General features: G+C 29.4%; 2 protein-coding genes, 1 long non-coding RNA gene and 1 pseudogene across 4 annotated transcripts; 1 reads left to right on the top strand and 3 right to left on the bottom strand.

Moving 5' to 3' along the window:
• The first annotated feature begins 240 nt into the window (after positions 1 to 240).
• Positions 241 to 6,419, top strand: LOC149891273 (uncharacterized). Of its 2 annotated transcripts, XM_090081898.1 has the most exons (10): positions 3,105 to 3,240; positions 3,340 to 3,454; positions 3,739 to 3,831; positions 3,953 to 4,133; positions 4,261 to 4,350; positions 4,519 to 4,593; positions 4,680 to 4,749; positions 5,049 to 5,114; positions 5,244 to 5,431; positions 5,613 to 6,419. In XM_090081898.1, exons 2-10 carry the CDS (start codon positions 3,371 to 3,373, stop codon positions 6,254 to 6,256), a joined length of 1,491 nt encoding a protein of 496 aa, XP_089938024.1. In that variant the 5' UTR covers positions 3,105 to 3,240; positions 3,340 to 3,370; the 3' UTR covers positions 6,257 to 6,419. The 2 variants fall into 2 exon arrangements, 1 of the variants encoding a protein (XP_089938024.1); XR_016450757.1 differs by lacking the exons at positions 3,739 to 3,831; positions 3,953 to 4,133; positions 4,261 to 4,350; ... (3 more) ...; positions 5,244 to 5,431; positions 5,613 to 6,419 and adding exons at positions 241 to 752; positions 1,071 to 1,185; positions 1,954 to 2,174; ... (1 more) ...; positions 2,550 to 2,604; positions 2,799 to 2,975 and having other exon boundaries at positions 3,095 to 3,240.
• LOC149891272 (uncharacterized) lies at positions 6,398 to 8,830 on the bottom strand. The gene is made up of 6 exons (XM_090081899.1): positions 7,721 to 8,830; positions 7,449 to 7,599; positions 7,149 to 7,339; positions 6,880 to 7,024; positions 6,721 to 6,786; positions 6,398 to 6,591 (listed from the first exon to the last, which is right to left on the bottom strand). The coding sequence occupies exons 1-6, from the start codon at positions 7,874 to 7,876 to the stop codon at positions 6,398 to 6,400; spliced, it is 903 nt and encodes a 300-aa protein (XP_089938025.1). The 5' UTR covers positions 7,877 to 8,830.
• Positions 8,831 to 10,154: 1,324 nt separating this feature from the next.
• Positions 10,155 to 14,627, bottom strand: LOC149891271 (uncharacterized). Its single transcript, XR_016450828.1, has 3 exons — positions 14,462 to 14,627; positions 13,165 to 13,244; positions 10,155 to 10,362 (listed from the first exon to the last, which is right to left on the bottom strand). It is a non-coding gene; the product is annotated as an uncharacterized LOC149891271 (long non-coding RNA).
• Positions 14,628 to 15,520: 893 nt separating this feature from the next.
• LOC149891270 (uncharacterized) lies at positions 15,521 to 17,869 on the bottom strand (annotated as a pseudogene).
• Between the last annotated feature and the right edge of the window lie 3,504 nt (positions 17,870 to 21,373).

Genomic DNA, 21,373 nt, shown 5'->3' with positions numbered 1-21,373 from the left:
TCTCGATAATTTCGGAAACCGCACGTTTCTGCAACTCATTCTTATACATGTTTTTAATAAACACCTAGGCTACCACCCGTTCCGCATCTTCTAAATGGGTTGAATCTATTATTCTAAATTTTAGAATATGGGTTGTATCCACGCTAGATGATGCTTTTTCTCATCCGATGATTTAGATTAATGGGTTTTTACACTAATTCTAAACTCGCGCTGATTTCTCTAAAAATTCAAATTTTAGGAATGCATTTGCGAAAAACAAAATGGCACCTAATAAACGATTTCACAGCTTTAAAAAAACAATCAAAATAAGAGGACCAGGAATATCAAAAACCAAAAAAATTTTTTTTAGTTTGTTAAGCCCAGCTTTAGTTTCTACTCAAGAAAATAGTTCAAACTCAAATGCTGTATCGATAAACAATAACTTAAGTGATAATGAGACAGACTTGCAAGCCGAGAAAAGTGGTTCCTCAGAAATATGTTCTCAGCCTTCAATAACAAGCTATTTAAAACGAAAACTTAAAGAGGATGATGATTGGGAGAAAGTGAGAGAGAAACTAAAGTTAGTATTTATTTAGAATCAGTTTTTAGCAAGCGATGCTTTATGCACAATATGCATAAAAAATAATCAAGTTCCTCCAAGAAAAGCAGTTAGTCGTTGTGAAGATTGTGGATGGCAACAGTACTTCTGTTTAGAATGTGCAACATCGCATCATAGCAGTTGTAATATGTTTCATGTACTGCAGTTATGGAAGGTAAATGGGTGCATATATATATATATATATATATATATATATATATATATATATATATACACACACATATATATATACACACACATATATATATATACACATATATATATATTACACACATATATACACACACACACTCCGACCCACACACACACACACACACACACACACACACACACACACACACACACACACACACACACACACACACACACACGCACACACACACATAGCTATAGAGTTATAAAAGCATAATGAATGAATTATAAATAAATCATTATACATATTATAAAGTCAGTTTTTTAAAATTTGAAACAGGATGGAAAGTTTGTTCCAATGTTTCCAAATAATCAACTTATTATTCCAAATGGTCATGAGCATTGTAACTCCTTTCTTCAAAACGTAAAGTCAATAGTTTTTATTGATTTGCAAGGTATACTGATTGTTATATTTACATATTAATATATATTGTATAGTTGAAAATATTCACGTGCACTTCAGTTTTTTTTATTCCTTTTAATATGCAAATAATACAAAAAAAAAAATTGAAAATGAACAGTGAAGTTTGAGTACTGGTTCAGAGGGCTTCAAGTTTTATATAAACAGCAATGGCTTTAATTCCTGACTCAAGTACCATATGTGACAACCAATTGTATTTAATCTGGATCTAGACACAGCTTTTGAAGTGGACTAGTAATTTTGCAGCAATCATATTAAATTCAGATTTTTGAAAGGAGCATTAGAAGTATTCGGAAAATTCATCCAATGCTTACATGTATTAGCACTACAATGAGTGCAAGACAAGATTTCTTGCCCAAATCTTGTCTTGCAGCTATTTGAGATCACATCTTAGAAATTATTCACTTGTAGAGAGAAAGAAAGATATATTACAGGAATTACTAAAACATGGTGAATTAAAAAAACAAAAATGGTAGTTTTACTAAATACTGTATTTAAAACTGCACTACTGAAAGCACCACTTGACAAGAATCCATTACATTCAGAGGGGTTGAGGCCTTCCTAAACATTTCCTGATTGGAAAATTAATTTAGGGTGATGAGCTACTTACTTAAATTAGTAAAAAAAAAATTGCCTCCAGAAAATAAAAAATAACATAATGTGTGTGTGTGTGTGTGTGTGTGTGTGTGTGTGTGTGTGTGTGTGTGTGTGTGTGTGTGTGTGTGTGTATATATACTTTTAGGGCGTCAGCATTTAAAGAAAGTGGTTTTTTGTTCATGTCAGAGTGAGGCAGAGACACTTGTTTCTGTTGGATTTTGGCCCGGTTCAGCAAATAAGCCAGTCACAGCTTTTGATATGAGACTGCTTAACATGCTCTCTGATCTTTTGTTGGAGTGTCATTGTTCCCTAGATAAACTTTGCGCAACTATCTCCTTGTGGAATGGATCTTTGTTACCAACATATGTAAGCATTAAAAGATTTTATTATTCATTTGAATTAAATTTATATAAATGTAATTTCATATTTTACAAAATCAGTATAGTACTAAAAACATTTTTATACATGTAGATAAAAAGTATCTACAAAATCTTGAACAACTCATCCTTTGAAGAATACAGGTTAGTGGTTTACTGTGTGAAACTCTTTTTTCTCAGCTCATGAATCTGTCAAATAAATTTCAGCAGTATTTTGTATAAATAAAGAATGCTTCACAAGAATGGTAGTTAATATATATTAATACAATTTTTAAGTTATTTTTTGGATATAAAATTGAAAGCCTAAAATATAACTTAAATTATTTGGAATGTCATTTTATATTCTACTGATGTTTTTACATAGGTTTTTCAGGCATTCAATAGAGATTCAAGTTGAAAAATGCACACTTTGTCCAAAGGTAATTGCAACATAATTATTTTATTAAAATTAGTATTTAAGTTATATTTTTTTGGAGGTTTTATACCCTATTTATAATATGTTCATAGAAAATGTGTTAACACATTACTTGTTAATCACAAATATAGGTATTTAAATAATTTTTGTTTTTAAAGTTACAAACATCCTAAATATTAATAAATCTACCTATTTTAGCCTAATTCTAATGGAGTACTCATTGAATGTATGGATGCATGCTTTGGATTTGTGCGGAAGAAAACTGCTGGCTCCAGTTTTAATAATCCTAAATATAAATCACTGTTATTTGCTGATCAGGATGATGTAGATAACTTTATTGAGGCACATTCAAAAGAGATTAAGAAGTCTGACAATGTATATTTTAGTAAAATATCTTAAAAATGTATCAAACTATAAAGCAATAAATATTATTTTATTACTATATACTTGCATGTTATATTTTACTTTTTTTCTCTTTTTCTTTCATTTTGTAGAATTGTAGTCAATACAGAGCTGGAGAAATAATTGAAAACATATGATCAAAAGGAAGAAACGAAAAGTATGATGAAAAAGGTGTTTTTGGTAGAATTTGTCGACATGGTTTTCCAAAAGGATTTGTTAATTTGAAGCATGGTGAAAGGCAAGCTCATTTTTTATTTTAGTTATTCATAAAATTGAACTTTATTTTTTAAACTTGAATTTGTCTATTGTTTTTTTTTTTTTTTTTTTTTAATTTTAGGATATCATATGCTGTTTATGAGTTAAAGCGGATGATTGAACCATATGTTGGCTCAACTAATATTGAAATCAAATGCATGTATGATATAGCTTGCATTCTTCATAACCACCTTCAGGTAATATATTTGGTTAAGCTTCTTTTTGTATTTTTTATAAATAAGCAAATATTGTTTTGCTTTGTGATAAAATTAAAACCTAAGTTACAAGTATTCTTTTGTTGAAGAAACTACTACAGATGATGTATAAGGTAAAATGAAATATTTAATTAGTATAAAAGAAAACTCCTTTTTTTGTATTTTATAATATCATTTACTGGATGTACCAAGAGAATTCCCAAATATATTTAATGGTGTAATGTATTAATATAAATGTTATATAGGTTAGTCTTTTCAAATTTTAGAATAATAACTGTTACAACCTTGGCAGTTGTTTAGACAAAGTTCAATTTGGTATACCCATTTTTCATGCATATGTTCATATCTCTAAATGTCAGGTAGTTATAATTTCAATTATAATAGCATTTATTGGTCTTTTTTAAACCATGAAAAAAAATATAAAATTTTGTTGTTGAAATACTAATAACAGAGTAATGAAGGTTTTCCTTCAATGTTCAGATGACCTATTCTCCTCGGCGTGTTAAGGGATTTGGTTTAACAGATGGAGAAGGTATAGAGAGAATGTGGTCATATTTAAGAAAGTTTTGTTACATGACAAAAGAAATGACTGCCAGCAGAAGAACTGATTTACTAACAGAAGCTTTATTACATTATGCACAAAGAGTGAGTCGAAATCAAGGTATTGTTTATGCTTTTTTTTTTTTTTTTTTTTTTTTTTTTTTTTTTTAAGATTGGCTTTGTATAAAAAAAATCTCTATTAATGATCAGTAAATGTTTTTTTTTTTCACAATAGCTTTTTCTTTCAGGCAGGTATTTGGAATGTAACTTAAAAAAGACAAAAATTTTAAAAGAAAAATCTTTAGCAGAACTGCAAGAACTGACTGGGAAACTACCATGTAAGTTTTATTTTAAATTATTTTGTTGATTTGAACAATTAAATTAATTTTTATATGTACTATAGAAATCAACACCTATCTAATTATCATAGAAATGAGTTAGGTTGGATGCAAAAAGAGTGGTTGGCTGAATCATAAATTTATACATAACATTTTTTCTCTTGACAGCCGAAATTTTTGTTACTGATTCACTTGTAGAGGAATGGAAAAGAGAGCAGATTGAACTTTTAGAGGCAAAAAAAGGTACCTTAAATTTTTATTAAAGTTTTTTTTTATGAAGTCAAATAATTTTTTAATATATACGTGTATAATATAAGATATATCTTTAGTATCATGTTACACAACGTCTTCCTGGGAAGTTGACTATGCTCGTCTGTTATGGGATCACTTTCAGTTGAGGTGGTAGTTAGTCATTTGTTGAGTTTTAATGTAAAACTGTTTAAAAATATTTTTAAAGTTGTATTTTTCATGACAATATTTGTGATTTAAATGGTTAAAAAACATGATTATGCTTCATTTCTTTTAATTTCAATGAAGATACTTTTAAATAAATTTAATAACATTTTATAAAATTTTTTTGAAGTGTACAGTGTAATGTGTTTTTTTTTTCTTTAAATACATGTAAAGAATAATCCTCCCTAATTTAACAATAATCTCCCAAAAAATTATAATTTCCCAAAATTCCCTTTTTTTTGTAGAAACTCAATTGCATCATCACAGTTAAATGGAAAAAATCATAGAGATCTGATTACTAAAGCATGCAGGTATAAGGTTACTTAAGGTTTAAGATAATGTGATGATTAAGGACTTTTTTTTGGTCTTTTTTACTAAAACTTAGTTTTGTTTTATTTCAGTTTCTGCAGAGTGAATAATCAAGTTATTGGTATTTTTAGGTTGGATGAGAGACTTTCAAAAATTGAAAGAAAAAATAATGTCAAGGAAAGATGGAAAAACTCAAATCCCACTTTTATATTAGGAGTTAAAGTTGTTGAAGAAGAAAGAAGAGATTCTATTCTCATGAAGCTGCATTCATTGTCAATGGAACGCCACCTCAAGTTGATGTTAAAAGACAGATACTCTGGTAATATTTTTTTAGTAATTATTTACAAAGTTTAGTTTTAAAACACATTAGAGGTTTAGATAACTTAATGAAGTTGTAAAAATGATCTACGATTGGTTTTACCTAAAACTAATTATACGAAAAACTAACTTTTCACTTAGTAAATCATTTTTTATGCATTTTTATTTGCTTTGTCATGTAGTTGGACAGAAGCAAGCTATTCGACTGGCACAGCGTGTTAACCAGCAAACAAAAAAAATGAAGATAGAGTTATCAAAGTATAATGCACAGTTGTCTCTTATTAAAGAGCATGTTGACCTTGCTCTGGAACCATTAACTTTTGAAAGTGTAAAGGATCCAAACTCCAAAATATTTTATAAATTCGCAACTAGAACGCTATCACAACAAATCTCTTTTGATATAAAAAGTCGTATTATTGAATTAAAAGAACTTTTATTGCGATGTGAAGAAGAACGGTCTTTGCTTCAAACTGAGTGTCAAAGTCTTTTGGATTCAAAATTAGAATTACTTTCTGTACTTACGCAAAAGTGTGAAGTACTATCATTTAACATTGACAATTATTCTAAGGGTTTATCGGCATTATTAAAAAACAAATTAATGCAAGTGGAACATGAAATTGACACTGATAAAAATGTGTATGAGAAATTTGGTATCAAGCTCCCCATTGCTCTTAGTGCTCCACAGTGTGAATATCTTGGCAGCATCAATACTAACGTTATTTTACCTAGCGAGTCTAACCAATCTGATAGTGAAGAGTCGCTGGAACTTTCTAACTCAGAATCTTCTGACTCTGAATCAGATTATAACTTTTGTACTAATTATTAGAGAGTAATTATTGTTTTTTATTGTTCAATATGTAAATATTTGTGTATAACTTATAATACTCTAGTAATGCTTTTAAAATGTAAAATTTCTTTTGAGCCTCATTAAGTCCATGTAAAACTTCCTTTAACAATAAATAATATGTCATTTTTCATTAATAACAAAAGTTATTTGTTCTTTTATCTTCATGATTTTATTTATTTGTTTCTTTCCGTAATCGCACGGCTTTTTAATGCTGCCATCTTTTTTTCTCCACTCAATATCCTCTGGGATCCCTTGAATAATAAAGTTCCCTTTTAAATAAGGAACCTTTGCAGTTTTGCAATTGATTGCTTTAGCTGAAAGCAAGGTAAAGTTTAGTTAGAATTGTGGCACGTTCACAAAAATTTACTTCTAAATCAAATTTGATGAATTATATACCACAAAGTCGATGTATAATATCTTAAAAATAAACAATTTTACTATACCATACGATTTGTTGAACAGATCCTGCAAATCTTGATAAGAATAGGATGGCTCCTTTTCTTTAATCTCTAACATGATATAAAAGAAAAAAACTAATAAGAAGGCTGATGAAATTTGCGATATTAGAATAAAATGACTTCGTTAATTTTTATAAAACTTACCAAAGAACTTCCTAATCTCAATATCAATTTTGATGTTGCTGTTTAGGCATTCTTTCCCTCGTTTAGACCCATAATAAGAAATCTCATTGTTCTCATCAACTAATATGTTAGCACTTTCAACGCCAAGTTGTTCAAGAACAGTTATCTAAATAAAAAAGAAAATTCTAATGTAAACAATAGCTTTAAAATCTATTAATGATTATAAACTTTAACTACAAAAACTTTAAATTTTTCAAAAATAAGAAAAACCAATTGAAGATAAAACTAACTTCATTTAGAAGTCTCTTTTTGTGCTTCTTTAACAGATGTTTTTTTTCACTTTCTGACATACTTCTGACGTCGACTTCGTTAATTCGTTTCGCTTCTTCTTCGCATCTTTCTCTCTTTGATGGGCTCAACTTTTTCCATTCATTGGAAACCAATGTGTTTCTCATAGAATTGCCAAGACCGTTTAACCTACCTTAGTAAACAATATTTGTGAAATTGTAGATTAAGTCGGTAGTTATAGTGAAAAGTAATTTAGAAACAGTAAGCCATCACAAACTATACACAATAAATTAAAATATTACCTTCTCTAGACAATTGGCTGTAAAACATATTCTGTGCAGTAAGCCGTCTGTCTCCAGCCTTTTTTTTGTAACTATATTCTTCTTCGCAGGAAACATTCTCAGGCTGTTTCCTCTTTTTCCCTACTTTGGCATTTTGATTACCAATCCATTTCTATTAAAAATACATTACATGATGCGAGATATAATATGGTGTGAAAAACTTTAGTTTATTGTTAAATGTTTTTTGTTAAATGTTTTGTTAAATGTTTTCAACTGGAAAAAACATTATTTACCTTTACTTTTTCTATTGGAAGGTTTGTTTCAGCAGCTGCTGCTTTGACTTTGTCTTTCATTAAGGTAGATGTCATACCTGATTCATAATGTTGAGTTAAAATAACCTTTACCTCATCATCCATTTTTGCATATTTTTCTGGCCTCTTGTTAGCCATGCCTTAGGTCATTTACAATTTATGCAAATTTTTACAATAGGTATTAATTGTTTGATGGGTTTTACCTTAAATTATTTCTACGTTACTTAACCAACGTTACTAAATTCATCTTAACTTTTTTTTTTTTTAATTGCTAATTAATTGTCAGTTGCCGATGCCATGAAAGATTACGAATGAAGGTTATAACGGTTAAATCACTTATCCGAGTTCAACCTAGCCCTCTCACGTACCTTTAAAAAGCAATAACTTTGTATTAGATTTGGTCACAAGATTTTTATAAAGTTTATTTGGTCAAATTAGTACTAAGTTACTTTTCGACAAGAAACTTATTTCATTAAGAGTACGAGGATTATTTCCTAGTTTGTGTTCTGTTCAGGGACCTGAGGATTATATTACATTGAATGATATTAATAGAATTCAAATAATTTTAGACTGTAAAACATTTTATCTTAGTTGTTAACATGTTTTCAAACTGCATTTTATGTACTTTTTCTGTCTTTTGATACTTAAGAAATTCTAACCCTAACTTTTAGTACCAGAGTTGTAAAAAAGTATCCTTAAAGTAAGAAACTTTTTAATGCTAGTTCATTTGCTTAGTTTCTTATAAAAAAAAAAAAAAAAAAACGTGTATAAAGTTTAAAGGAATAGAAAAAGGAAAGGAAATAAACCATCTTTAAAAGCAATCAACTATCAATACTAATAGTTACGAACAAAATAATTCGTTTACACTCAATTAGCCTGTATGTCTTCATTAAGTATAAACTGGTTGGTATTAACACCTTTTTGTTTCATTATAAATTTCGAATTTTTTTATAATAAATCACTAATTTTCTTTATGCTGCGCAAATTACATCGCTATATCAAATTCGCTCAATACATTGCTGCCATAAGATAAGTTCAACATGCATTTCATTATGTTTCTTGAATACAAACTTAGAAGAACCAAAACACGTTAATTTCTTTTTTTTTGCGCTTTAACTGTAGGAACTGTAGGATGGTTTCTTCATGTAAAGATTTTTTCAATACAGATTAAAGAGAATATCAATTTAAAGTGCAATTAAAACTGTACATTAATTTCTAAGTAATGTGAAATTTTAATTGCATTTTAAATTGATATTCTCTTTCAGTCATTCTTTTAAATAGCTTCTGTAATAGAACTACTAACTGCAGAAAGGGATCGTGTCCATGTTTTAAAAAAATGTTCTACACTTAAAACAAAATACATTAAAAAAATTATGTATTTACCTTACGCACTTACCGTTGAATAGCTAGGAAAAAATTGAAAAACCTAAGTTTGAAAATAAAGTGTCAAAATAGTTTTTTGTCTTTCTTGTAAAATCCGGATTTGTGGACTTGTAACCTTTCTGCAGTTAGCGATTCAGTTATACAACATGTTTATCTTCTTTTCTTATACTTTGTTCTCGGAAGAAAACCATAAATAATAGAAACCATATCAAAATAAACAATCTATTTTAGGAATGATTTGGAAAATGTTCTTGAAAAGAATGAGAACGAAACCGATACACCAATTAAACGATGAAATGCAGCAAAAATAGGATTTTAAGCAAAGATTGTAGTCACCACATATCCTATTATCAATTATTAATTAAATATTAATGAAAAACCTGGTCGCTGATTTCACCTCTTTACAGAAAACAAGGAAAAAATTGAAAAACCTAAGTTTGAGCTAACTGCAGATTTAAGCTAAGCAGCTTAAGCTGGATCAACACGACACACAACGCGCGGCACTTTTCCCAACCACCGCAAGTTTAATTTAATGGCACTTTTCCTAACCACCATCTAATTTAATTGAAGCGCTGCGTTGTTCGTTATTGTGGCTCCCGTTACCCTCAAGCAATAAAAGTACTCGAATACATCAGCTGATTAATTTTAGCTCATTAGAAAATTTAAAAGAAAAAAAAACTAGAGACCGCCGATTCGTAACTGTTTATCGGATTGCGGATTGTGCACCGAATTATCTATGCTAAACGGTTCAAATAACTTAAGAATTGATTTGATCCGAAAATAATGAATCGGAAAATAATTAGTTAAAATTTTTTCGGATTGCAATCCGATTCGATACTTTCGGATCGGATTGCAATTTTTTCGAATTGGAATCTGAACCGATATTATTTATACGGATTTATACGGATTCAGAATAAGGAATGCTTTTGAAATAAGATTCATTTTTATTTATTTATATTTTTTGGCTGGGTTTTTGATGCCTAAAAAAAACCCGTAAGGTAATTTTAATAAAGATATAAAGAAAACAAAAAAATACAGCAAGCATAATATATCTTTGAATCGTAACGTTATAAAATATTTGAGAAACAAAAAACAATACAAGTTTTGGTGAAAACTGTTGAGCCACTTTAAAAAAACAAAATATTTCAGATGATATATGAGAAAGGATTTCTGATGCTTCAGTTGTTTCTTGCACCAAATTTTTTTAACAACGATTTCTACAGTTGTATTTTGTTAATCACCTAAATATAAAAAAAGAAAAATTATACGATGTCAGAGGAGGTATTTTTCTTATAAAAACCTTTGCACTTTTGTAAAATGTTTGTATTAAAAAACAATAAACTGGTTAAATCAACTTTCGTACAGAAACTTGCGCAATTGTTATTCGCAGGTTTTCCAAAAATACCTAATAGACTTTTTATTTTTATTAACTATAGTAGAGTGAACTGAAGAGTTTACGTTGGTGAAATGGCACCTTGGAAGAGGAAATTAGGTTAACAATATCAGTAACATAATCATCTTCCATCAACATAAAGACGGAAAACATACATCCAAAAAAATTTAAGCTCTAATATGAAAGTAACTACATATAAGTGTTATCATAACCTATTTCCAATTCAAGATATATAATAGATATTGTATCCAAAGATTGGATGTAGAATAAAAGATGATTTTAAAGATGCTGCAAGGGAAACTTGGAACAAAATCAATAGGGAAGAGGAGGGAGCATTGGTAGACTTGCAAATATTCAGCCATTTTAAATCAATTTCAACTTTTGAATGCAGATACCAAATGTTGTTTATAATCATTTCTTTCACAGAAAATATTGTTAGGTTTTAAGCATTTGTTACCTGTAAATGTACCTTTTGTTTATTTTGCCGCCAGGTTGAATTTTTTTCACGTTTAACTGTGTATGGTGAATACAATACTTTTAAGTTAAGGGTGTTTTTTAATGTTTTAATTTTTTTAAACTAAAGTTTAAACCTAAAACTCATAAAAAATTAAAAAATTAAAAATTTTTTATTACAAATATTTCATTTTGAAGCACTCATTTGTAAAAGGTGAGGATTGGTACATTGAAATCGGGTAGCATTGGTACAGAATTTTTAATATCTGATTTGTAGATTACATATATACTTGGTACAGTGTAGTAAAATATACTTTTTACAATGTGGTTCTTATTCTCAAATGCTTTGCTAATGTATAAACTATGCACTATGCAATTTAAATATAATTGTTTAAATACTTGTTATTTAAATAAATTATCTTCATGTTTCTTTCTATGTTATAAAATATTTTATTCATTTTAAAATCTGTTTAATCTTTAGAAAATTCAAAAGTATTATACTTAACCATTAGTATTTCTGAACATAAATTATATTAAAACATAGCTAATGCATTTAAAAAATAGCGAAAGTTATTAACCTCCAATTTTTTCTGATATTCTTTTTGTTTTTTAATTTCTTGTTATAACGTGCCAATGCTCCCTCCTCTCCCCTACAGAAGATATGAAGTCAATTTCATCCCAAATTATTTAGCTGAAGTCAATAAATTTTGGGTAGCATAATGAAAATTAAATTCTTCCTTAAACACTTAAGAAAAGAATACAGACAAAAAAATACAACTATTACTTAATTAATACATCAATCTATCAGAAAATCCTTCTAACAAGATGTTACACTAACATGCAACATTCATACAGCATTAGAGAAGGTCCTGATAAAAATCAAATTTAATAACAGAGTAAAATACAAAATTAACCGATAAATATACTTTAAGTGAACTTCATCTCATAATTATAATACAACAGTGGTAAAATTTATTTAATAAATTTAATATATCTGGTACTTGCTTACTATCTAGATGTTGGCAGCGGTTCAAATGAACTACTACTTTTTTTGCAGGCTCTTCTGCACATGTCTATGTTTATCTCTGCACACGTTTGTTCAATCCATTCACAAATATCACCAATTTTATTGGGTCTGTCCTTATATACAATATTCTTCAAGTAGCCCCAAAGGAAGAAGTCTGGAGGAGAAAGAACCTTGTCTACCTTTTGATCAAGCCAGCTTCTTACTTGACAGGAATAAGGGGCAGATGCCCCATCTTGTTGAAAGTACATACCATGTTGTTTAACTTGAGGCCATAAAAACTCTTCAAGCATTTGTAGATATATACCAACTGTGACTGAAATGTCAACAAAGTATGGACCAATTAGACCACTTGAATATTATTCCACAACACACTTTAACTCCATTCTTTGAATTGGACAGAGTATCAGTTTGTGCTGATTAGAGTAGGCCTGATAAGAACAAATGATGGTTTGTAATACCATTCATCATGAAGTGTCTCGCATCTGAACAAGTAATATTGCTTAGCAAGTTGAAATTTCGAAAGTCATGAAGCCATGGTTTTTTTTATATATTTAAATTAATAATTAAACTTTATATATGTATAGATTTTAAATAAATATATTTGGTAATTAGGAGCATTTTAAAACCAAAAGCATGTACAAAATTTATGAAACACCATGTACAATTCTCATTAAAAAGTTTTTTTTGCAGAAACGTCTTGTAAAAATCAGGTGTGATTGATAAATTTATAACTATGTATTACATAATTATAAATCTATTAACTACACCCTTTAATAAATAAATTTATAATTATATAAATAAATCATTACATAAAATAATTATAACTAGTTCTTCTGTTGTCAAGCTTCTATTTCTATCAACAACTAACCATATAGAATAAAGTAAATGCGGTAGTTCATTTTATTTTTGTTACAAATAAGTTTAAATAATTAAAAAAAACAAAAAACAACCAAACAAAACAAATCACAATTTAAAATTTTGAAAGGAAATGTGTTCAGCTTCACACAATTTATAAGGTACTTAACTAAAGATTTAACTTAAAGATTTTTTAAATAATAAAGTTCTATTTTAAGAAATTCTCTCCAAAGATTAAATATCAGATTAACCCACAAGAAACAGATATAGGGGATTCAATAAAAGCCACAGAGAAGATGAGACAGTTCTACTTACTATGGTTCCCTTTGAAGAGCTTTGTTCCCAACATGCTTCCCACTGATAGTGAATTACTTAAGAGATATTACTGGCTCAATCTGAACAAAAACATCAGGTACATAAGATTAAAAATCTAATTTTAGTATTTGTTAAATAAGTATATTTAAGTGTATACATAAATACATAAAATTTATTACAGGCTGTATTTGACAGCACGTTAATTGTCACTGAACAGAGCATCAAGATGGTCAATAATTACTACACCCTAAAAATGCTTAAAACTCTGGATCTACCTTAGCTGCTACAAGAAGATGAAACATTTTTTGATGGAGAGCTGTGTCCTGTTTTCCATTCACAAGATAAATATCTTTGACTTTATCAAAAGTGAAACAGACAGGGATAATGAGGCCAAGAGGGAAAATGTAAAATTCCTGAAATAATGCCTAAGGAGAGACAAAAAGTAACCAAAGATTTTGAGAAAATGTTTGCTTTTGGAAGGGAGAAGCTAAAGAAAATGGCACAAGCAACAACGCAGAAAAAAAAGAGGAAGAAACAAGAGGGTGACCATATGGGTAGAACTAGAGTTATCAGGAAGTGACAACCAGACAGAACTTGCCTCCAGCTTAAGTCCAGCAGAAGTAGAAGAGGATTCCAACTGATTACTTTTTAGCTAGAGATAGTATATGAATTGAAAGAGTTTGTTTCCCTAAAAAAAAAGAATTCCTCAGCTAGTAATTTTTGCTCTTAAGGACATGGAAATGGAAACAGAGTCAAGACCAAGATGCTAAAGAAGTCATATGATGCTCTAGAAACTAAAGATCTGAAGAATAAGAAGCTTAATACTCAGATTAATATTGTTCTGTCAGCACTGGAGAGTTTGTCAATGAGCAGTCATACCTTTTTTATGTTGGAGATCACAGAGAAAGTGCTAGGAGGTTTGTGAAAAATACATGGAAACTTGTCAAAAGCTTCAGCCTTTTACTTCTCTAAATGTGTCAGTCAGCCTAACTTTTACACTATCCTGCTGATTTAATCCTACCTTATCTTCAAACCTAACCCAAACCTCAACTTTAAGACTACTAGATAATAAGGCAAGTTAAAAGTGAACATTAACAAAAACAAGATCAAGGCATCATAAATAGAATCTCACCAAATTATAAAAAATACAATTACCATTGAAGAAAAATTTTACTTTCATAATTTAAAAACTAAATGTAAAACTGTTCTTAAATCATCATAGTATTGTAAACAAAACAAAAAATAAAAAGCATTTTTAGTATATAGAGCAAAGAGTGTAGCTAAGCAGTATACTTACTTGGAACTGCAACAGTTAAAGAGAATTTTATAACATAATGATTGGGAAATATTAGTTTCAATAAGAATACATTACATAAATTGATCTGAATACAAAGTTCAAAAACGTATTCGATTAACTGTTTTCCTATCAATTGTTGAAAAAAATTTTTTTTAGTGAAATTTAGTTCCAGACCCCGCGCTCATTTCGGTAAATTTAGAATTAGTGTAAAAACCCATTAATCTAAATCATCGGATGAGAAAAAGCATCATCTGGCGTCGATACAACCCACATTCTAAAATTTAGAATAATAGATTCAACCTATTTAGAAGATGCGGAACTGGTGAGGCTACAATATTACATTAAATGTAAAGCGTGGGGAAGCGTGGGTAACTACCAAAAGTCTCAGTGAACTTGAAGAATATTATTTTTTTTCATTTATTTTATTGTTCAAATAATTACTCCTAAACTGAACCATATAAGTAAAAATGTATAATTTTCTTAAAATCTCCATAACATGAGCTTTTCAAAAATGTATAATACTTTATACTTATTCCTAGAAAGTTTTATAGAAAATTCACTTTTAAAGTGATGAAGCGAACAGGTTTGAAATGAACATCCGCAAAAGTAATAAACAGTAGGGCTTCAAATCTTTTATTTTTACATAAAATTATGTGAAATTCCTGCATTATAGTAATGATTGACTATTAAATTATTAAATAAAATTGAAATATAATGATAGTAGCGACATTAGTAAAAAACATTTATGATATGCTGTTGCTCTACAATTTTCCTCTGTGCACCGTGCGCGATTTTTTTTGACTGAAGGCCGATTTAAAAAAAAATATCGCGGTTTAGTAAAATAGAAAAATGTTGTATAGCTTTGCTAAGACTAAATATATAATTAGTGAACATTCTACTTGCATTTTTTTGATGCATTATTATAAAATTATTTTTTTGACGTTAAATTAACAACTTTTTTATAAGCTTAAATTATTTATTAAAATGAATAAAAACATTTTAAATCAAAATTTTATATATATAATATATAAGAAATAATAAGTAATGAGAAAAATACACCAATAAAAAACCAAATTATTTTTTTACTAAACATGAAAAAAATTTTTTACATAAGCTTGATTTCTTTTAGTTTGGTTTCTTTATTACTTTTGGGAGTGTGAAGTAATGCAAAGTTCTTTAAAAAAATGTTTGCTAATGTTTGGCATTGTTTCTTTGCAATAGAAAAACGGTACAACTCTGCAATAAATGCAAACTGTCGTATAAGAAATGTTCTGCAAACTCTTTTATCTAATAAAGTAAAAAATATGTAGCAAAATAAGGACCACTGAGATAGAGTATCTGATGGAATAGTTAATCCTCCTCTATTTAAAGTATTCAAATAAGTTCCATATTTTTCATAATATGTAGTTGTATCTTCATCATTTTCTTCAGTAGAACACTTTTGAACATAACCAGCAATATAGACAATAGCATATAAAATGTCTATATTTATAGTATCTTCTAGATCTGCTAAATTGTAAATTATATCAATTTCCCTATCATTTAAATCTTCAAGACATAAAAGACAGTCATGGCCATCATTTCCTTCTACATCAATATTCAGTTGTAGCACCAGCTTAGCATGTTGAATACGTACTTTTTCGATAACTGATTTAGCTGTTATAAAGTAAGTACCACCAGAGCCTTGCCTTAGTTTTCCAAAACATTTTTCAATTGGATCACTAGAAAACCAACCTAAAATAACATATTCATTTCCACTTGATAAAAGATGACAAGACAAATCAACTAGGCCATGACAAGTATGTGAAAGAGCATTGTATCTCTCGTAAGTTGGCGAAAGAGCATTGTATCTCTCGTAAGTTGGCGAACACGTTTACCAGATGTTGGTTTCATATTTTCAGCCATTGTTGCAATAGCGAGCAACTTTTTTAAATTAATGTCATCTGAAGATCTGATTACATTACGCGACTCATCCCTAAATCTAGCATTGGCACCTGGACATTTAACATTCACTATTTTCCAAAATTCTATAATTAACTCCAAAAAAATAACAGTACCCTTGACACTTTCTTGTTCTATTTTAGGATGAGTTTTTAGAGCTGCAACTGTCTCTTCACTAAATATTTGTAAACAAGTGCTTACTTTTTGTCGTTCTATTGGTTTAGGATTTATTGATGTTTCAGTCAATTTGGATAACTTTATTAACTGGTTTTTTTCAAGTGTATATAAGTTAATTAAATCTCTCCAATTTGCAATGTGAGTTATTTCATTATGAATAAACTGCAACTGACCTAGTTTTTCTGTTAGCCAATTGTTTCTTATGCACTTCAAAAGATGAACATAGTCATATAAAATATAAGAACCATTTTGACATAACCAAGGTTTTCCCTCTACTGTTTTGAATTTAGAAAAGAAGCTTTGGTTAACTTTATTTCCATCTGTAATAATTGCAATTACTTTACCATTACACGTAGAGGTTTCTATGGTGTCTACAATTAATTTGCATTGTTCTAGTTGGAAATCTGAAGTCAGATTACTAACTGGTAAAACTCTTGCTAAAAATTCAGGTCCACCATAAAGACTTTTGACCATAAATGAAAGTACAGTAGTAGCTAATTTCTCTGGATCATTAACAGCATTTCCAAAAATATTTCCACTTTGATATAATAATGCTGCTTTTACATAAACTTCATCTATCAATAAAACACAATTTCTTTTTTTTTCATCTAAGTTCGATAACACAGAACTTAAAAAAGTTAAATCATCCTGAGAGTTTATTTTTGAAGTTATGCGCGTCAAAGTTCGAATACTTGGCAACTGATAATCATAACATAATCGATGGTAGGTGGAACGACTTGTTGCAAAATATTCAAAAGCTCTCGTTATTATATCAGCAGAATAGACTGCACAACCCACAGAATGATTTCCCATTACATTTAGATGCTCAAGAATTATTTGAATTTTATGATCCTTATCCTTAATTTTCAGATATCTAAGGGCTTCGTTTAAAGATGACTTTGTACAAAGAGAAGTGATTTTGTTATTTGACAGAGGTTTAATAATACATTTTGAACCAAAATGAAACGCTTCGAACAACAAACTTTGATTAATTATCAGCAAAAATAGTGGAACTCCACAATTGAATACTTTAGATTGGATGAAAATTGAATTGTTTTGCTTGTATGTAATCAAATCATTATCATTAGATAAGTATTTTTCGATTTCTCCAAAGTTTAAATTATCAATTATTTTATATTCTTCTAATTCATCTTTTTTGATACCTCTTTTTGAAGAAGAAGATAAAGTCTTTCTCATTTTTGGTGGTGGAGAGGTGTAATTGAATTGCGTGAAGAAACTATTTACGGCGGATTTTATTGACGTAGTTTATTTGATATGTTGTAAATATAGTTTAAGCGGTTTATTTTATGAGCATATTTGAGATTCTTTGTATAGTATAAATTGAAGGAAAACTTTTTGTAAAGAGAGAATTTTAAGGAGAAGAGAAAATGTAGAGCTGAAACGTTGTGTTCGCTGCGAGAAAACAACAAGCTAACCGGGCACATGATGGAGCCATCTTCGAATAATTAGAACATCTTTGAAAAATACGATGGTATATCCGATGCCGCAATTTGGTCGCAGCGAACCAAAGTTGTTGCAGAGAAGCAACGCGTTGAGTTGACAGTGCTCTTTCCAGTTTTGTTGCGAAGTAATACTTAGTCTTCGATTGTTTGTGAGTAGAAGATAAGAAGTATGTGAAGAGAATCGAAGATGTCTTTATTTATCGAGTTTTTCCTTCGGATGCCTACGTGGCATGATTTGTGTACGAAGCAGAAGATGAGAGATGAGGAACAAATGGATGTCTCTTTTGCTGATCTAAAACGTTTCTCGTGTTTGGCAGAGTAGCCTGACGAGAGGGTGCGACTGGCGTTGCAGTTGGATTGCCAGAAGCGGTATTTGAGATTTGGATCCGCAAAAGAAACAATTGATGTGATGTTCCGCAAAGCAAGAGTTGCTTTGAATTAATTGTGATCCCGAAGGATCAAGGAGGAGTGTAATTGAATTGCGTGAAGAAACTATTTACGGCGGATTTGATTGACGTAGTTTATTTGATATGTTGTAAATATAGTTTAAGCGGTTTATTTTATGAGCATATTTGAGATTCTTTGTATAGTATAAATTGAAGCAGGGTTGCCAGATTGGCCATTTAGTGGCCAAATCCGTGAATCTGGCCACCGCAAAAAATAATCGGCTTATCGGCAATTTAGCTATGTTTGGTTTTTTTATCCATTATTTTATTTCTTAAAACGATTATTATAGTAGGCTGATTATGATAACTTAATTATTAAGTGTAAAATAATGTTATTTTTTAAAATTTTAAAATGTTATTTTTATTAATGCAGGTATAAGGTATAAAAATTATAATATAAATAGTTGAATATGTTTAATGTTTTTTTATAACTTCTAAATTAGAAGTTATAACAAAGTAATAACGAAGTAATAGTAAAAGTAAATAAAGAAGTAATAACAATTCTAGTAAAAAAAAAACAAGAACAACAGTTTGATTTTATTTATTTTTAGTATCTAAATTTTAATCAGCTATGTCTTCAGAAAAGTGGAAGACTTCTTATGATGTTAATCGCCGATATAAAAAGATATGGGAGAAAAAGTTTTCATGGGTTCAAATGGTTGAAGATGGTACCCATAGAGCATATTGCAAATGGTGTCACTGCATCATTAAGCCTAAAATGACCAATCTTGTCACACATAACAACTCTTTGAAACACAACCAAAGTACTCCATTAATTGAGAGTGTTACCGATATAAATTTATCAGAAGATATTAAAAAAGCAGAACTTCATTTGGCTTTAACTATGACATGCCACTGTGCTGTGCACACTGTTGACCACTTGAATGAAGTTTTTGTTGTTTATGGACGTGGAAGTTTACTAGAACATGTAAAAATCCATAGAGCTAAATGTATGGGATTGATAAAAAATGTTATTTCTCCTTCATTGAAAGATGATGTTGTTAAAGACTTTAAAAACAAAAAATATGCCATAATAATAGATGAATCTACTGACATTTCAGCAAATAAACATTTGTGCATTTTAGTTCGTTTTTTTAGTGTTTTAAAAAATGAAATTGTGACGAAGTTTTTGGGATTAATTCTAGTCCATGAAACTACAGGGGAAAATATATTTCACTTGCTTGATGAAGAAATTAAAAAGTGCGGTCAGAGTCTTTCTAATTGTATAGAATTTGCCACAGATGGTGCATCAAACATGATAGGATGTAATAATTCTGTTTGGACGAGAATTCAAAATGTTTCACCTAACTGTATCCAACTTAAGTGCACATGTCATTCATTAGCATTGTGCATTGAAAATGCAGTGTCTAAATTGCCTTCTAATATTGCTTTTTTATTGTCAGAAATACCCTATTGGTTTCATAATAGTGCATTGAGACGTGAAAATTACATGGACTTATTTAATGTAATGAATGCTGCTACCAAATCTGAGACAGCTCGATATGCCCCTCTTCCATTTGAAAAACCTTCATTTACAAGGTGGCTTGCTCATGGAAAAGTGATGTTTAACATTTTAATGAATTGGGAAGAGCTTAAAGCCTATTTTATTTGTGCTGAACTATCACCTTCAAATTTTAGGTCCAGATTCAAAGCAAGACTTTTGAAAGAATTGATGTCAGACACTGAAAATTTTCTATTTTTTCACTTTATAACACCTGTTGTTCAGGAATTTGAAAGAATGAATAGTTTATTTCAGCAAACAAAAGCTGATCCCTGTGACCTTTACAAACAAATGAATTTGTTTCAAATGAGCCTTAAGCACAGAATTTATGATTTTAGCAGTAACAAAAAGAATATATATAATGTTGACTTTGGTGCTAAATTTATAAAAGAATGTGATTCTTTTTTACAAAAGTCCAATCATAGCATTGACTCTTGTATCAAAATAAAAAATGTAAAAGAAAGATGCCTGTGTGTATTAGATGAAGCTTATAGTCAAGTAACATCTAGACTACCATCATCAATGGAGACATAAAAATTTATCGAACTTGAATCCAGATATAATTTTAAGTAAAGAATCAAGACCCAACGTTTCTGAACTGCCCTTTTTACATCTAGTAATTGATGACTTGGGTTTAATAGAACAGTATCGAAAAATTCCATTTGTAGATTGGAAAGAAGAAGAACCATTTAAAGTAGGTGGCTTTCCAACTGATACTGAGCAGTTTTGGCTAGGTGTACTCCAGCATAATACTTTTAAAAACCTTGCAAACTATGCCTTAACTTGTTTGATAACACCTGTCAGCAATGCTGTAGTTGAGAGGATATTCTCTCTTGTATCTGCCACTAAAACAAAAGCCAGAAATAGAATTTTACTAAATATGTTAGATGCTGTTATAAGAATAAGATCAGAACTAATTTTTTCAGGAAAGTGCTGCAAAGATTTCACTATCTCAAAAAAAATGCTGACTAATTTTAGTTCAGATGTAGTGTACAAATCTGAAATTGAAGACTCTTCATTTTCAGAAAATGTTGATGACTTTGAAGATGATATATAACAATTGTGTAATGAAAAATTTAAAAAAAAAAATTGCTAATGGTTTTATTTCTCTCAATAAATGTGTTTACCCCAAGTTAATATAAAAAAGAAGCAATATAAAAACTTACATGGCATTATTCCATGAAAAGAAATAATTTTTTATCATTGTTTTATCAATATTTTAATAAAGGAATTATTACGTTAGAAACGACAATAACATTAGAATCAAGTTTAAAATAGTATTTTTTTTTTTAATTAAATGGATGATTATGTCAGTATTAGTATTTGGCAAAAGCTATATACTGGGGTATGAACAGGAGGGCGAACGCCCCCCAAGTCGTCAAAA

Source organism: Hydra viridissima, unplaced genomic scaffold (genome assembly GCF_058129835.1).
Source record: "Hydra viridissima isolate aposymbiotic clone 2 unplaced genomic scaffold, HvirCarnegie_v1 scaffold_3, whole genome shotgun sequence".
NCBI lineage: Eukaryota > Metazoa > Cnidaria > Hydrozoa > Anthoathecata > Hydridae > Hydra > Hydra viridissima.
This window is presented reverse-complemented; position numbering and strand designations above follow the sequence as displayed.

Bases quoted from the DNA above. Each gene is read 5' to 3' on its own strand.
- LOC149891273 (XM_090081898.1), top strand. From the start codon at position 3,371: ATGATTGAACCATATGTTGGCTCAACTAATATTGAAATCAAATGCATG. The intron at 4,750-5,048 runs GTGGTAGTTAGT...TTTTTTTTGTAG, and splicing joins TGGGATCACTTTCAGTTGAG to AAACTCAATTGCATCATCAC. The intron at 5,115-5,243 runs GTATAAGGTTAC...TGGTATTTTTAG, and splicing joins CTGATTACTAAAGCATGCAG to GTTGGATGAGAGACTTTCAA.
- LOC149891272 (XM_090081899.1), bottom strand. From the start codon at position 7,876: ATGGCTAACAAGAGGCCAGAAAAATATGCAAAAATGGATGATGAGGTA. The intron at 7,340-7,448 runs GTAATATTTTAA...TTGTTTACTAAG, and splicing joins CAGCCAATTGTCTAGAGAAG to GTAGGTTAAACGGTCTTGGC. The intron at 6,787-6,879 runs GTAAGTTTTATA...ATATCATGTTAG, and splicing joins TGAGATTAGGAAGTTCTTTG to AGATTAAAGAAAAGGAGCCA.